The sequence below is a fragment of the Mobula hypostoma genome, chromosome 4 (assembly GCF_963921235.1).
Source record: "Mobula hypostoma chromosome 4, sMobHyp1.1, whole genome shotgun sequence".
NCBI classification, from domain to species: domain Eukaryota; kingdom Metazoa; phylum Chordata; class Chondrichthyes; order Myliobatiformes; family Myliobatidae; genus Mobula; species Mobula hypostoma.
Window position 1 is genome coordinate 55,333,747 of NC_086100.1, and position 17,852 is coordinate 55,351,598.

The window sequence follows — 17,852 nt, forward strand, 5'->3', positions numbered from 1 at the left end:
AGATCAGAATCCAGAGCCACTGCTATATTGCCTGCTTAGTGTTGATTGAAGACGAATTCCCCTTCATCAGTACCCTTCAAATGACAATGAGTAACAGAAGCAGACATAAAACAAGCTCTTTAAATGTGACACGAAACTGAAAACTGAATTGTAGATGGATCTGAATCATGATCTGTAAACATACTGCACTTTATGACACAATAATATTCTGAGAAGCTGAGAACCTGTTGTTGAACATTATTAAATACCTTCAAATGGAAATTGCTGGCTTGTCTATTCAATGAATGCGAGTAGGATGCATATTGAAAGTTAGCAATGCCTGGAGGAATAGTGGCTAACTAGCTGCATAATGGGATAGGACAGCATTTCAGGTGATAGTACAAGAAGCTGAATAGTAACGACAGAGTGCATCGCCATTTCAGGAACTGACAAAAGGTACAATATCCCATTTTTGTCCTGAAAGAACAAAATTATCTGTGAAATGTATATGCGGAGAGTCTGAGAGAAAAGATGATGTGTCTTTGACCCCTGTGATTTTTTTTGATTAACCTCAAAGCTGTAACATCCTCAAAATGGGCTTCAAATGGTCAAAAACTACTGATGTCAGAGTTATTGAGAAAGAAATTCACAAAACAAGTAGTTCATTTATTCAAACAAGCAAAACGACTACTTTGCCCTCCAGTGGTACGCTCAAGTTCAGATGCTAGGAAGTTTCCCACACTTGGAATGAACCTCATTGTGAACCATTCTAAGTTTTCTGACTTAGAATTTTAAGTGTAATCCCATTGCAACTATTGAAATTGTGTTTGATTAACATGTAATGCATAAAGTGTGATTTTATAATATTAGATTTGCACAGCTAACACAGAAACCAGGTCAAGCATGCTGGGGAGGCAGTGGATAACAAAATAGTCTTGGATAAATCGAAGGTCACAGATTTCAGTTGTTTATGACAAATGGGATTTTACTTGGTGTTCCAATTACTTTAAGCTATTATATCAGTGAATTATAATCACCATTTCTTGATTATATGCAATCACTTTGTTGTATGTGAAACTAATATGGTTATGTTTTGTAAACACTGCATGCTGAAGATCTTTTGAGATGTGGGTGACTGAAACTGCCATTGGTTTATACTTAGTACAATTACTAAAAGAATTAGAGTGATTCACTTAATGACTTCTTACTGGGATTGGCTGGACAGGTGAGCAGAAACTGTCAAAAGGATTCTGAGTTTCATTTAAAACAGTGCTGATATGATCGAGAACTGTTTGAGTACTCTGTATTTGGTGGATCTGATGCACATTGGGAGATTTGATGTGACGTACTGTCAGGATTTCACCAATGCTTTGTGTATTTCCTCCTGCTTAGGATTTCATCTAAAGGTATCCTGCATTGCTTTTATTTAAGTAAGTACCTTTCAGGAATTGCCAGAAGAAGTGCTCATTGCTGAGATCCATAGCTTTGGGGATCAAAGATTCTTCTGCTGCAACTTGAGTAGTTCTGTATTATGTGGCACTTCTTTCCATTATCTTCCAGTGTTCCACACTTAGTAGAAACCACAGTAACAATCCTCGGAAACCTTCAACAAAGCTGAATTCTTTAGGGTCCAAAGGGCACAGAGGAATAATTGCTGTCCTTTTTTTTAAAATCAAAGTCAGAAAGCTGTACAGCTTAGCAAAATAAGGGATTTTACCGAGCTCATTCAAGATAGTTTAATGTCATTTCCAGTACACAAATGTAAAGGAGAACGAAATAATTGTTACTCTGGATCCGATGCAGTATGAAGCACAATACGATAAAGAACACAGTATATTAAAAAAAAATTAAATTCATATGATGTATAGATTGTTCATAAAATGACACTAGGCACAGGAGTGTCTATACATAACATGACTTAGTGGAAAGATGCATTGAGAGAACTGCATTTAACACAAGGAGTGAATTGTTACAAAAATGGAGTAAAATATTTAAGAATTTTTGAGCCAGAATTCTGATATTTATTAGTAAATCTGAACTTGTAAATTGGCATGAATGTTTATAGTTTGATCTCAAAAATTGAAGGTACCTCAGCATGCTTGTTTAAAGTTTGGCACCTTTGTTGGTGCATTAAATCTTGCATTGCAATTTGGCTTATTTAGAGACTAGTGTGCAAGATATTAGAGGACAGCATTGCACCAATTGATGAAACGTTAATGGCAGATTAAAGTGGACAGGAACACAACTGAGCAGCAACTATCTCAAATCAAGAAAAAAAAGACATGCAAAAACTAAAAAGAAAACCACACTGAGCTATGGTGTTCTTTTAACCTAGTATAACTGCCCTGAATTTTAAACTTGGACTTTCTGGAGTGAACCATTACCTTTGGGACAGAACAAAATAAATATCCAATGAAGACAAACTGGGATAGAAACTACTTCAAGGTAATAAAATATTTGTCCAGTAAGCCCTCTTGCAATATCTAAATGTCATTGAAAACGTACCTCACAAAAAATGACATGTATTGCTGGACTAAAATATCTGCTCCATAAAGTCAGTGGCCCTATTTTTAAAAATGCAATACTTTAGGTTTAACTTCAGTATTAACTAAGCACAAAAGAATCTAAGTTGGATTGAATATGACATGCAGCTCAACAAGTATTAACTTTAATTTCATAGTTCTTAATATTTACAAGTAGAAAAATGTATTTAGATCAAAAGGGTAAAAGCAACAACAATGACATCAATCCTTAGCAGATCAGGCTGTAGCTATGGAGGAGGAAAGAGATATCCAGTCAGATTGTACTGGCCTCAGCTTGAGCCTGGAATGGCCATAATCTCTGCATGCCTGCATTTATCCATGCTGAATGTGGAGAATTGATCTCACTGAACCAGTTCACCCTGTGTTTAGCAACAGAGCCAGGTGTAGAGACCCTGCCCCTAAAACATTCCTGATATGTCATTAAAGTGTTAATGCTGGCACTGGTTTTTGACAACTGTAAATAATTATAGGTGTTTTTAATGCCTCCTGATATTCAGAGACATTTAAATTAATAAGCTTGCATTAAAATGATGTTGAAAAGAGAAATCACGCTCTATCATTTGAATAGAATTAAGAATGTTAAACCAAAACAAAATTAAGAAAATAACTAAGCAACCCTTTGTCTCCTTATCTAGATGCTAGAATCTCCGCTGAAATTGAAATAGATTCTAGACTTCTGTTCTTGAGAGCAGGTGGTTTGAAGTCTAGGTCTTTCAACCATTTGTATAGCTGATTGCTGTTTTTTTTTTACGATTGAAACTGAGACCTGGCCCAGAGTTTCAGCTTAGTGATCTTTCAGCAGAGTGGAAAGGAGCTTTCAAGTCACTTGTGGAAGTATGTAATACAGTCACAGGTCCCTAGATTCAGTATAAAATGCATACCATAGAAAGTATAGACAGTGCAAAATATTGCAGTAATTTTTCAATATTTAACTTATTGCAATATTTAGAAAGGAATTGTATACAATTTTTTACACAAGGAATTTTAAATCAAGTAAATGTGCTTGTTCAAAGCAAATGTCCTTGCATCCTGCTCACTAAATCCTGTTTGCCCTTGTGCTTTTCAGTCTTACTTCCCAAGTTTCAGAATTAATCTACGATTAGTCTCTTCAAATGAATCAACACCATTCCTAAATCTCAATTGCACCAGTTACCAGCAAACTTACAAATTAAACACAAACACTTGGAGATTGTAGTCAGCTGTGAAGGCATAATATTCATCATTGGTTTCCAGGAAACATTCCCACAATGATTAATGGAAATTTTCTTGTCCCTCACTGATCACTGCGGGTGTCATTTCAAAGGAATTAATTACAATGGATTCCGGTTAATTGGGACACATCGGTACCAATATGCTTTGGCCCAATTAAGCGGCTGCCCTAATTATCTGTTTTCATGGAAATAGTTAAAAAGGAATAAAAGGGACAAACTGAGTAACGAATTACATATTTAAATAAAACGTGGAACAAATTAGAACACTACCAATACTACTGCAGTACTATAAACTGTATTTGTTCCTAATAATTATTGACAGAGGAATTAATCTTTGTCACGTTCTTTTGAATGTAATGAACAAAATCAGCATAGACACCTAGTGGACTGCCTTCACACAATGCTGTTGACTTTTACAGCCTCCAATTCTTCATTTTCATTCTAACATTCAAGATGATTGTCAATACCTTCAAATTCTTCATAGTTTCTAACTTGCTGAACTAGTGAAATCATTTCATTTTCATTCCTGGTCTTTTGTGGCATCTCCAAGCCTTCAAGCTTGAAACCACAGTGAGCAAAGCAGTTCTGATTTCTCTTGCTGCTTATATCTTGTCAGCTATCAGTGACACAAAATTACTTTTTTTTGGAACACAACTGACGATAATGAACAGCTGTTCGCGCAAAACGGTGTTGTCTAATGCCCATGCAAGTGCACGTAGTTTGATGCTGTTAGAAGCTGTTCGATGACAATCTCCTGCCCTAATTAGGTGGCATAGTGTTCCAAATAAATGAACGGATCCTGGCTATTTTCTCAATTAGTTTTTGTTCTTTACAGTTGCTCCAAATAAGCGGCTGCACTGATTAACTAATGGGCCAATTAACTGCAATTCACTGTATATCCAACCATCACAAAGCCAGCAGGTTGGTTGGGCAGATATTCAAATTTTAAAATTGTTATGGTAAACATTGCAATGAAAAGTATCTATTAAAAAACACAAGTATTTTGTAATAGGATAAATAAAAATTGGAGCATACTCGTAATGTGATGGGAGTTGAAATATCATTAGCTTTTGATGAACATTATTCTTGAAACCGTTATTCTGGGGAAATAACAAGATGTATGCAGAAAATCGTTTTTATCAGCATCAGGGAAGTTGTCTTGAAGTAATTGTCTGAAAACCATTTTAAAATCTTAACATTTAACAAGGCTTCACACTTCCAGTGATTTTTTTTGCAGTGAAAATAATGTGTTGTTTACGTCAAATCATGTTAATTCTGTGTGGTTTACCTTTGCAAAGATTGAAAATCTCTTGCTGTGAGGCAGTGTATAACTGATAGCAAGTTCTGAATTTCTGTGTTTAATTATACACATGCAGAAGTCAGAAGTAGCTGTCAGTTTTACAGAGTGATAACAACGAATACCTTTAATTGCACCTTCATTGTGACTACAAATCCCTGGGCACCGAGGGGAAGGGCAGTGTTAGAAGGGAAATATTGTTCTGTTGTTACAGGGCAATCTTAATCCTTCTAATGTTACTCATTGCAATATGGGCCATGTAATGTTTACTTTTAGGCAGCAAAAAATTTAGATATGTGCTGGCATTTTCAATCAATATTTTAAAATGCATTAGACCTAATCTTATTTTGTTGTTTTATAGGTAACACAGTTTTCCACATGCTTGTGCTGCACCCAAATAAGAGTATGGCCTGCAGAATGTACAATTTTATCTCGTCACTTATTTCAAAGGAAAAAATTGAATACTTGGAGAGCATCACCAACAAAGATGGGCTGACTCCCATGAAGTTGTCAGCATTCGAAGGGGATGTAGCAGTAAGCTAACACAGTTCTACTTTATTAAATTTTGATAGTTTTTTGACAAAATGCTGTGTAGTTGTCAACAACTTAATAGAAGCAGGTTTTCCAAAAATGCTGTTACAAATTTGGGGAAACTGTCATGTAAATATTAATATTTAAGGAATATGCAAAATCTACATTGTAAATAGCTATTTGCATTATTGAGCTGACTGGGCCTACAACATTTTTATTTATCTCAGTATTAAATAGATTATTGCAGTTTTCCTCATTTGAAAATTACAGCCATCTTATTCCTCAATTATTTTACTTTTAAAGTGGATGTGTGCCCTTAATAATGTCACTAAATCTAGTTTCTTTGAACAAAGTAGCTCACTTAGCTTCTGAAATCTACTTTAACTTGTAAGCACTGCATCCATTTATCCATGCATTATTATCTGTTTTAACCAAAAGAAATTCCTAACAATCTAAATCTTTTCAATTTCAACTAAACCAGTGTCCACAGCTTTTGGAAAAGCAAAATACAGATTCCAATTATCCCTAGATAATGATCAGAGAGGCAAGCTCCCAAAACTAGCTAGAGATCTTCAGAATTCATCAAACAAGGAATATAAGCCAGAAATGTGTTGGAAAAATTAATTCTTGATTGGTAGCATTAAAGGGCAGCATCCACACTTTGCATTATGGCCCTGAACTACAAGCAAGAGAGGATGCTACTTTCTGGCATGTTTAGTACAATGACCAGAGATAGAATCGTAGAAACAGACCCTTCAGTTCATCTAGTCCCTGCCAAATCATTTAAACTGCCTACTCCCATTGACCTGCACCCGGACCATACCCCAACGATCCATGTACCTATACATACTTCTTTTAAATGTTGAAATGTGAGGTGGTACACTTTGGAAGGACAAACTCCAAGGCAGAGTACAAAGTAAATGGCAGGATACTTGGTAGTGTGGAGGAGCAGAGGGATCTCGGGGTACATGTCCACAGATCCCTGAAAGTTGCCTCACAGGTAGATAGGGTAGTTAAGAAAGCTTATGGGATGTTAGCTTTTGTAAGTCGAGGGATAGAGTTTAAGAGTTGCGATGTAATGATGCAGCTCTGTAAAACTCTGGTTAGGCCACACTTGGAGTATTGTGTCCGGTTCTGGTCACCTCACTATAGGAAGGATGTGGAAGCATTGGAAAGGGTACAGAGGAGATTTACCAGGATGCTGTCTGGTTTAGAAAGTATGCATTATGATCAGAGATTAAGGGAGCTAGGGCTTTACTCTTTGGAGAGAAGGAGGATGAGAGGAGACATGATAGAGGTGTACAAGATAATAAGAGGAATAGATAGAGTGGATAGCCAGCGCCTCTTCCCCAGGGCACCACTGCTCAATACAAGAGGACATGGCTTTAAGGTAAGGGGTGGGAAGTTCAAGGGGGATATTAGAGGAAGGTTTTTTACTCAGAGAGTGGTTGGTGCGTGGAATGCACTGCCCGAGTCAGTGGTGGAGGCAGATACACTAGTGAAGTTTAAGAGACTACTAGACAGGTATATGGAGGAATCTAAGGTGGGGTCTTACATGGGAGGCAGGGTTTGAGGGTCGGCACAACATTGTGGGCCGAAGGGCCTGTACTGTGCTGTACTATTCTATGTTCTATGTTCATGTTTTCTGCAAATGTGCTGATCCAATTAGTGACATTATCATCCAGATCATTGATATAGATGACAAACAACAACAACAATTGATCCCTGCGGTGTGACACTCCACTAGACACAGGCCTCCAGTTAGAGAGACAACACTCTACGACCAGTCTTTGGCTTCTCCCACAAAACCAGTGTACTACTTCATCTTGTATGCCGAGTGACTGAACCTCTTTGACCAACTCCCATGCGGGACCTTGTCAATTGCCTTGTTGAAGTCCTTGTAGACAACATCCACTGCCTTGCCTTCATCAGCTTTCCTGGTAACTTCTTTGAAAATCTCTCTTAAGATTGGTTAGACATGAACTACCATGCACAAAGCCATACTGACTGTCCCTAATCAGTTCATGTCTCTCCAGATAACACGTCCTGTCCCTTAAAATAGCTTAGAATAACTTTCCCACTACTGATGTCAGGCTCACCAGCCCATATATTTTTGGTTTAGTTTTAGTGCCTTTCTTAAATAGTGGAACAACATTAGCTATCCTCCAGTACCACAACTGTCACTAAGAATGATTTAAATATCTCTACCAGTTTCTGCACATACCTCCCACAGGTGAGCCACGGGAACACTTCGTCAGGCCCTGTTGAGTTTGTCCACCCTAATTTGCCTTAGGACAGCAATCAGCTTCTAATCTATACAAGGTCCATGACCTCGTTGCTGCTTTCTCTCTCTTGTATAGACACTGTGTCAATCTCCTGAGTAAATACAGTTGCAAAAAAATCCCTTTAAGATCTCCTCCCCATCTCTTTGGCTCCACATATAGCTGACCATTCTGATCGTCCAGAGGACCAATTTTGTCCCTTGCATTCCTTTTGCTCTTAACATATCTGTAGAATCCCTCATGATTCTCTTTCACCTTGTCTGCTAGAATAACCTCGTGCCGTCTTTACAGAAGGAGGATAAATCTCGCTGAATACTTCTGAGCTGATTACTTGGTGTTGTCTTGTAATTTGGAATTGAGGAAGTGAGTTCTCATGTGTAAGTGAAGCTGCTGCTACAGATTGATGATGGCATTGGTAAATTGGGCTAGTCGTACTTTCTCCCACCTTGGGTTACTGCCACTGTCATCCCCGAAACTTGCCAAAGCCTCAGCATCTGTTACTCCCTCCGGGTCTCTCATCAGCTCCAAGTTTCAATTGGTTTGTTACTTGTCGGCCAGACTGTGTTTTCCTGTTATTCAATGATGCTTACACGTTATATGCCCAAAACAGTTGGGAAAAGACAGTAAAGTGTAAAACATTTCCGTTAAAGATGTCTTTGAGTTACAACGAGACTATGAGCTGGACAGCACATGAATATTTCAGAAAGTTGACATATCTGTCTTTGCTTGTTAGAAAGACTATATACATCTATAGTTCTAGTAATTTGTGTTCTTAGACAGTTTGTCTTTACAATGCAAATAAATGTATTTCCACTTATTTGAATTTGCTTAAACTGTGAGACACATTCCAGATGGCTAAGCTTGAAAATTATTTGTGTTTGTACTCTACCCTATAATATCTGACTGTTCATACCTACTTGGTCAGCAGATCTGGTAATGTAATTTTTCCCTAATGTGATATTGTAAACATAATGTGATATTAGTAATTGTTTGAATCAAGATAGATTTTATTGTATGCTTTTCTAACAGATGTTTAGTCATTTCATGCAGAAGAGAAAGCAGATTTATTGGGCATTTGGACCGGTATCCTCCACCTTGTATGATCTTACTGGAATTGATACCTGGGGTGATGAACTCTCTGTCCTTGATATCTTGTGTTCGAGCAAGAAGAAGGAGGTGAGTGATAGAAACACTTATACTGAGATTGCAGGAACCCATTTTCCTCAGTTGTTTCACAGAACACCACTGTGCCAGTGCATGACTGCGCAGTAACTGAAATGTTCCTGCACACGTAGCCTTTGTTGCTGCACAGCTGGAATTTTATTTTATATAATGTTTTATTAAAATGGCGTGCAATTTTTAGGCCGTGTTAAATAAAAAAAATTTGCTCCGAGCAATGGCTGGTTCACGCAGGTGTTAAATAATAAATAAATAAATGGAAGGAACATTGCAGAACACTTTCGATATAGTTTAACACCAAGACACACAAGGAAATAAAAGGGGAAAATGTGGATTTTTTTTTTTTTGTTCATCCAGTTAATGGTAAATGCTTTGATCTTATTAACCAAGGGGTTGGTAGATGCAGAGCCCCTCATGACTTTGAAGTAGTACAAGAGGAATCATGACCACCAGAGATATGAAAATAGTACTAAAACTATTATGGATGCAATGGGCTAAATAGTCTGCTGTTTTATGAAATTTCTGCAAAATATTATTTCTGTGATTGTTTTGAAATTTACTATGAAAAAAATTAGCATGAATTTTACTGTGAAAACTTTAGTGAGACCAGTCTTGGAGAATTGTGTGCAGTTCTGTTTGCCCCATTATGGGAAGGATGTGGAGAGTGTGGAAAGGGTGTAGTGGAGGTTCACCAGAATGCTGCCCGGATTAGAGGGTATAAGCTGTAAGGAAAGCTTCGCCAAATTTGGGTGTTCTCCCTACAGCATTGAAAAGTGAAGGGAGACCTGATAGGAGTTTTTAAAATTATGAGAGGCATAGACAGGGTAAGGAGTCAGAATCTTTTAACTGGGAAAGAAATGTCAAATGTCAGAGGGCATGCTTTTAAGATTAGAGGAAGGAAGTTTAAAGACAACACGAGGGGCAAGTGCTTCACACAGAGCCTGGAATAGGTGACGTGAGTGGTAGTGAAAGTAGTCATCTTGGTGGAATTTTAAATCCTTTTTGATAGACACATAAATGTGAAAGGAATGGTGGGATATGGATGATACACAGAAGGAGGATATTGACACCAAGATCGGCTCAACATAGTGGGCTGCATTGTCTGAGCAATGCTGTCCAAAAGCTAGTCAAAGTATTGTTAAATTTTATTTCAGAGAGGCAGAGAACACTGGAGCAGTTGGAACCATAACAGACTGATTTAATTTAGCAAAGCTAAAGTGATCATTGTTGAAGGAGCCTATGCTTCTTATTGTAGGTCAGTTGGAGGTTGCAGAGGTGAAAAGGAGCAAGGGCAGAAAGGGAATTGAAAACATGGTTGAGAGTAAGTTATTGATTAACCAGGAACTATTGGTTGGTTGTTCCCAGCAATGCCCCCCAACCCCCACAGATCTTTGCAGAACTGTTATGAGGATTCAAAGACTCTGCAGATAAGGTAGGAGTGAAGTCATCAAGGCTTCCACCTAATTTTCCTGATGCTTCATTTGTCAGAGAATCAAATTGTTGGATGGTCATTTCACTTACGCCCTTGTACTTAAATTGAGAGCTTCCTTTTCACTTTTATGGACTTGATTTAAATTTTATAAATTGGAAACCGGAAGAGCTAAATTAATACTAACTTTTAAATAAAAAGGCTCAAGGATAAGTACCAAAAAATACACACTGTGGAATGTCTATCAGCAGGTCTTCTGTCTGTGGAAGGTTTTGTAGGGATTCCAAGTGAAGCCCTAAGAGCCAGATTTGGTACATAAACTCACTCCCATTCACAGAGTCTTTGGAGTTGATTTTACCAGAGAATCATTCATCGAGTTAATCTAGTTTCCTGCCAGCGGTTTTGATTTATTTACCTTGCCCATTTCTGTGCACCAGCTTTACTTCAATTCAAGCAGGTTGGCCGGTCACCAGGGGATTGCTTGGTGACTGAGGTTAACCTCTCCAGAATTAACTTGTGTCTCCTGTCTGGAACTTGATCATGGTTATAGAGGCAATAAATTTTAAAGCTGTGATTTACAAGTATCATTAATAAGTAAACGTTTTCACCAATGTTTTATTCTTGTATCTGTTCTAAATATTCAGCCGCCATACCATAATTATGGTGTACCTTCTGCCATCTCCAACGGGATTCCACCACCAAGCACATCTTTCCCTCACTCCCCACTTTCCGCTTTCCGCAGGGATTGCTCCCAGTGTTAACTTCCTTCTCTGTTTGTCCCTCCCCACTGATCTCCCTCCTGGCATTTATCCTTGTAAGCAGAACAAGTGCTACACCTGCCCCTACACCACCTCCCTCACGACCATTCATGGCCCTAAACAGTCCTTCCAGGTGAGGTATTACTTCACCTGTGAGTTTGTTGGGGTCACCTACTGTATCCACTGCTCCCAGTGTGGCCTCCTGTATATCGGTGAAACCTGATGTAGTTTGGGAGACTGTTTCGCCCAACACCTATGTTCATCCGTCAGATAAAGTGGGATCTCTAGTGGCTGCCCATTTTAATCCTACATCTAATTCCCATTCCAACATTTCAGTCCTTGGCCTCCTCTACTGCTGCAACGAGGCCATACTTGGGTTGATGGAGCAACACCTTGTATTCCGTCTGGGTAGCCTGCAACCTGATGGCATGAGCAGTAATTTGTTGAACTTCTGGAAATTATACTCACACCCCTGCCTTCACCATTCCCCAATCCCATGTCACTCTCACCTTATCTCCTTACCTGCCCATCACCTCCCAACTCCCTCTGATCCCTTTCTTCCATGGTCTTCTACACTCTCCTATCAGATTTCCCCTCTCCAGCCCAGTACCTCTTTCACCAATCAACTTCCCAGCTCTTTGTTTACCACTCCCCCTCTCCTCCCACCTTGTTCTTCTTCCTCCTCACTTCCATTTTCTTACTTTGACTTCTCATTTTTTTTTTCAGTACCGATGAAGGGTCTTGGCCCAAAACGTCGACTGTTTATCTTGTCCATAGATGCTGCCTGGCCTGCTGAGTTCCTCCAGCATTTTCTGTGTGTTGCTTGGATTTCCAGCTTCCACAGATTTTCTCGTGTTTGTGACCATAATTAACTGTTTGACATGACTGTCTTAAACACACCTACTGTATTTGCTATATTTTAGAGTAAAACTTTATGTTGATGTTTTTAAATTTAAAAATTATTTCTTAGAGTTTAATAATAGTTAAACTTTAATAAATAATAGAGTTAAAAAGCAATTACTTCCCCTCATAGCTCTGTACCCTTCTCTGGATATAAGCTTGTCTAAATACTTGTAGTATAAAATATTCCTCCTGAATTACAGAACCAAAATGGAACTGAATAACTCAACAATGCTTGAGACTAACAAACTCTTCTTTTACCTTTGATCTAAACTGAGTTTCAAATCTCGTAAATCATTGCTCACTTCATTCCCATGCCCTTAACTATCTTTGCTCCATATTCAATGTTTGTTACTGACTCATGTTCTTCACCATCTCCGAGGGGATTTTCAAATTTATTTAGATGGCCATCCTTCATAAATTTCATGCAATTAAAAATTTTTTGCTATCATTCTACCTGACCAAATTGCCTATAAACCTGCTAAATGGCACTGGCTTAATATTCAAACTTATTAATTTCAATATTCCTTCCTTCATAGAACATTACAACACAATACAGGCCTTTTGGCTCATGATGTGATGCTAGCTTTTTAACCTAATTTATCTTTCATGTGCCTCTTTAAATGTTTCTTACATGCCCCCAATGTATCTGCCTCTGCTACCATCCCTAGTAGGGCATCCCACACCCCCACCCCTTTCTTTGTAAAGAACTTGCCTCTAAAATCCTCTCCCCATAATTTCTAAAATCACCTCAAAATTATGCCCTCAAGGGAAATTATCCTGCCTGGGGAAAAGAGTCTGACTATTCACTCTATCTACTGCTCTCATCTTGTACACCTCTAACGAGCCACCGCTCATCTTCTTTGTTCGAAAGAGAAAAGCCTTGCTCACTCAACCTGTCTTCATAAGATGTTCCCTCTAGTCCAGACAGCATCCTGGTAAATCTCCTTTGCACCCTCTAAAGCTTCCACATCCTTCCTATAATGAGGTGACCAGAACTGAACACCATATTCCAAATGTGGTTAAAGCATGGCTTTATAGAGCTGCAGCATTACCTTGTGGCTCTTGAACTCACTAATTCCCCTACAAACGAAGGCAAGCACACTGTAAGCCTTCTTAATGACCCTATCAACTTGTGTGGCAACTTTGAAGGAAAGAATTGATGTGGATCCCAAAATCCCTCTGTTCCTCCGCATTGCTAAGAATCCTGCCAGTAACCCTGTATTCTGCATTCAAATTTCACCTTCCTAAATGAATCTCTTCGCATTTTTGATTGGGCTGAATGCATCTGCTATCTGCTACTCCTCAGATCAGCTCTGCATCCTGTTAATGTCCCTTTACAACCTACAACTCACTACCTCAAATCTTACTGCTATCTTCATTCTTCTCCCCCCCCCGCTTTTCCCCTTTCTCTTATCACATTTACATCATCTATATCACTTGAAAGTTTATTTCTAACCCTCCCTTAAGTCTTGTGTTTGTTTAGTGTTTTGCTTCTCTGACGGCCAGATTGGAATAAGTTCAAGTGTTGCAAAAATGCATGATTGCTATTGAATATTTGACGTTTAAGGTGCATTATATGAAGCTAAGTAAGCCAAAATAAAAATGAGCTTCAAGAAATTGCAAGTCGTAATCTTAACTTATTTCTCCTCTTCTTTAAGGCCCGGAAGCTGCTAAAAATTACTCCAGTAAAAGAAGTGCTGCATCATAAGTGGACTAATTATGGATTCAAATATTTCCTATTGTGGACTGCACTTTACTTTTTATACACAATCATTTTTACTGTCTGCTGTGTGTATCGTCCTCTTGCTCCAGCAGGGCCTGATGGGGACAACATCACCATTATGGTTCCAAAACCATTAAACGTAAGAGCAAAAAAGCAGAATTATTATCCACATAATTGTGTTTTTAAAAAAAACAGAAAAAAGTTTCTCAGCGTTAACTGTTTACAAATCACTCCATAATCTTACCCCTCATGGACTTGTGCAGCACAAAAGCAGACCCAGTGGCTCACCATGTCCATTGTACACATACTGGTATATTGTAAATGGCCCAACTGTTAGTGCAGCAAATGTGGGTAATCAATTCTACAGGACTGCAATGCTACTTTTTAATTAAATATTGTGCAATTTGGTAATTTAGGGTGACAATTTGACATTTAAAAGATTAAAAATAACATCAAAGCATAATAACAAGGCAAAAGAATGTCAAGATGGCTTCTTCATGCAGTCTTCATCAAAAGGATTGCTCAGACTCAGTTATTTTTAAGTTCCTAGAGTTTAGGGGCAGGGAAGAATTAGAGGTCAGGCCTCTGCTTCACGCTCCATGGACGTGGGATGAACACATCTGGAGTCAAGGCCTTTATTCCACATTCAAAGGCCAGCAATGTGGACTTGAGGACGAAGGATATTTGTGTTTGTCAGGCTGTGCCAGGTCAGTGCATATCTGTGCGAGGAGGAGGTGAAGGCTGATTGGTCCACATGCTCAGACCTTGAGCCTTGGGGTCTCATTATCAGCTAGTCCAGGGGTTGGTATCGAAGATCGAAGCCCAAAGGTCAATCAGAGGTCCAGAAGTTGTAGCCCAATGGTCGAAGCCTAGAGGCTCGGTGGCCTGCCCTGGAATTGGAGAACTGTCTGTCATTGGGAGGGAGGAAAGGTGCTTGTTTTGTTCTTAATATGCGAACTCCAAACAAAATGACAGCCAGTTTAAAAACTCTCCCTAAGAAAATAATTCTGAATTAACAGGACAAAATTGCAATGAATCTCTGGTAAATAATCATCTTAATACTTCTCAGCTCTCTGGCAAGTTACTCAATTGGTACAAGTATTAAAATATTCAGTAGTCCTGCTGTGGGATTTTTGTGCTCAATGACAGACAAAAACCAATAGAAAACAATGTAAATTTGCAAGGATACATTGAAGTTTTCATAGAATCCTCACTATTATTGTTATAACTTTGTTTTGTTGTTGGTCCAGTGGTTGAAATCTTTGTGCTTCTTGATGAAAAGGTGCTTCATTCTGAAAATAATATGCTTATGCGAATTCTAATGTAGAAAGGGTGGTGACTGTTTAGAGAAAAAGGATACCAAAAACGTATGTAGAGGACCATAGAAAATGAGTGCATCTAGTGAGGGAGCGATAGAGGGGAATATGATCTTTCAAAATTAGATACCTTTATAAGACTAATACCCTGTTTCAAAGAAATCTTAACTGGGCTTGTAGTAATGAAATTAAAGTAGGCCATAATTACAGGCAGATTAACTTAATGCATAAAATGGTGTGGATTCATCGGAAAGAGTCAACATGGGTTTGAGAAGAATTGGCTAGTTTACAAAACAGATAAAGCAAGTAGTAATGAAGCTGTTGAAGAGAAAATTATCTGATCTTGTTTCATGTAAGAATTTGGTTGAGAAAAACTAGGACCTTTGCAGTAAAGGCAATGGACAGATTAACAATCTGCAAAGTATGATGGTAAATACTCATTTCTGATCCTGATCCACTGATTAGTGGGTTTCCACTTATAATACTATAGTTATGTGAACTTGAGCCAAAGGGAGGACATGCAGGAATGTTCTGGTTTTATCAGAACAGAAGAAAATCTGTCAGGAAAAGTGGAGGAGATCAAACAAGCTATGAGCAGAAACCTTTCAGAAATGATGCAAAAAAAGTTCTTTATGAAGCATCTATGTTTAAGCAATTTCTGAAGAAAAAGGCACATGAACAGAACATAAACAGTAAAGGAGGAGCATAAAAATTGGAAGATGATAAAATGTGTGATGAAAAAAGAAAATAGACGTAAAAGAAAGTGTTAAACAAATGTGAGGGGAAAACAAGTTGACAATTAAAATTGGGTGAAGACAAGAATGAATGGTGACAGAAATAGTGAATAAATATCTTGGTGGGCTGGGTATCTTGATAGGAGGGCAGGCCTTCTGAAAAGACAAATAAAGGAGTGCCAATATTTCACTGAGGGATACTGCTACAAATAAGGTGAGATTGCAAGGAGAAACTTGATTAACTAAGCAAATATAGCAAGGATAAAACAAGCAGATATTGTAAATAAGTTTGTATTTAATAAACTGAATAAGATGTGTCTAGGCACACAGTTAAGGAGTGGAGTGTGGTTTCATTACAGAATGCCAAAGAGGCTAAGATTGCAGGAACTTCATTTGATTTGGCAAAAAGTAGGTTGTGTTGTTCAGTGGGCAATTTGTGAAACAGCAATTGCTATCTCCTGCTTACTGTGTTACATTCAGAAACTGGAGATATGGTATGGCCATTTAACAGTTAATTATAATTAACAGATGGATGGAGCAGGATGGAATAATTTGGAAACAATTTCAGTAGAAATAAAAATGTGCTCACAAAATTTACTGTAATGAAATATGAAGTTATTTTGGTGAGAAGTATAGGCAGAGCATGTTTTTGGAAATGAGCAATTAGACTGAACAGAGGGGAAAGATGAATGCAGATGTTATTTAGTCGATGCAGTAAATTAAGTTGGTGTAATTTATGCAAATGAACTGCAAACTGATTAGTTAGGACTTTAAATGAGGCTTGTAAGGAATCAAGTAGCTCCTGAGTAAATTTTGAAAAACAAGGAGACAATAATTATTGGTTAATTGGCTTGTTATTATTGTCACGTGGGCCGAGAAGCAGTGCATACTGTTCATACAGATCAAATCATTACACAGAGTATTGAGATAGGACAAGGTAAAACAATAACAGAATGCAGAATAAAGTGTAGCAGCTACAGAGAAAGTGCAGTGCAGGTAAACAATAAGGTGCAAGATAATAGCAAGGTACATTGTGAGGTCAAGAATCCTTTTTATGGTACTAGGGAACTATTCAATAGTCTTGTAACAGCAGGATAGAAGCTGTCCTTGAACCGGGTGATACATCCTTTCAGGCTTTTGTATCTTCTGCTCAGTATTGGATCAGGTCTAGAATATCTGATTTGAGTTTTAACTCTGGGTAGTAATGAGACAGGTGGAACAAAATTGTTTAAGCTAACACTTAAATAGCAGTTGGGTTCAATCTTCATATTTCTAATTAATACCCCTATATTCTTCAGGATCCTTGCTCATTAGCTTTTAAAACCACATTAAAATTGTTGAATAGGAGCATGATATTGACAGATATGTTTTCTGAAGATTCAAGCTGCCTACTTCCTGTACTTGAGACTCTGAGTTTGCACCATTTAAATCACGTTGCCACAAATTGAGGTACCATTTCTTGCAATTTGACCTTTTCACTTTAGATTACCCTCTACTTCCATTTAATTCTGAGAAGCTCAGAAATAGTCAATAATATCCAAATGTCAAACATAAAAATATTAATCTGGTTTATTCTGGTGATGATATTTCCAAATGTTCCTGTTCTGTAACTTCATTAACTTGTATCTGCAATCGATAAGCTAGCTTTTTTCTGCCTGCACTGCAAGCTGTTTGTTCATTAATTTAACAGGCAAATAATTAACATTCCTCTGTGTTAAAGGAAATAACCAGAATATCTATATAACACCTTTCATAACCTTAGACAAATCACTTTGCGCCCAATGGGTTATTTTCCAATAAACGGCAATGGCAAATGATCAAATGATCTACTTCAGGGAATGATAAATATTGTAGAAGTGGGATGCAGGGGATTTGTTGCTACATCTATGACCAGTCTATTGAAGAAGATGGGGGTGAGGGGTCACTCCCTCCAACAGGCAATCAAGTCCTTGTCAAATGCAGCAGAA

The 17,852-nt window shown here is 38.1% G+C and overlaps 1 protein-coding gene across 2 annotated transcripts in view; it reads left to right on the forward strand.

The window, feature by feature from the left end:
• The window catches only part of LOC134344787 (transient receptor potential cation channel subfamily V member 5-like), an 89,021-nt gene that overhangs the window by 50,968 nt on the left and 20,201 nt on the right, over positions 1 to 17,852 (forward strand). For both annotated transcript variants that reach the window (XM_063044878.1, XM_063044879.1), the window contains 3 exons: positions 5,392 to 5,564; positions 8,873 to 9,019; positions 13,771 to 13,974. In XM_063044878.1, coding sequence (XP_062900948.1) covers positions 5,392 to 5,564; positions 8,873 to 9,019; positions 13,771 to 13,974 — 524 coding nt within the window. The remainder of the gene's footprint in view (positions 1 to 5,391; positions 5,565 to 8,872; positions 9,020 to 13,770; positions 13,975 to 17,852) is intronic.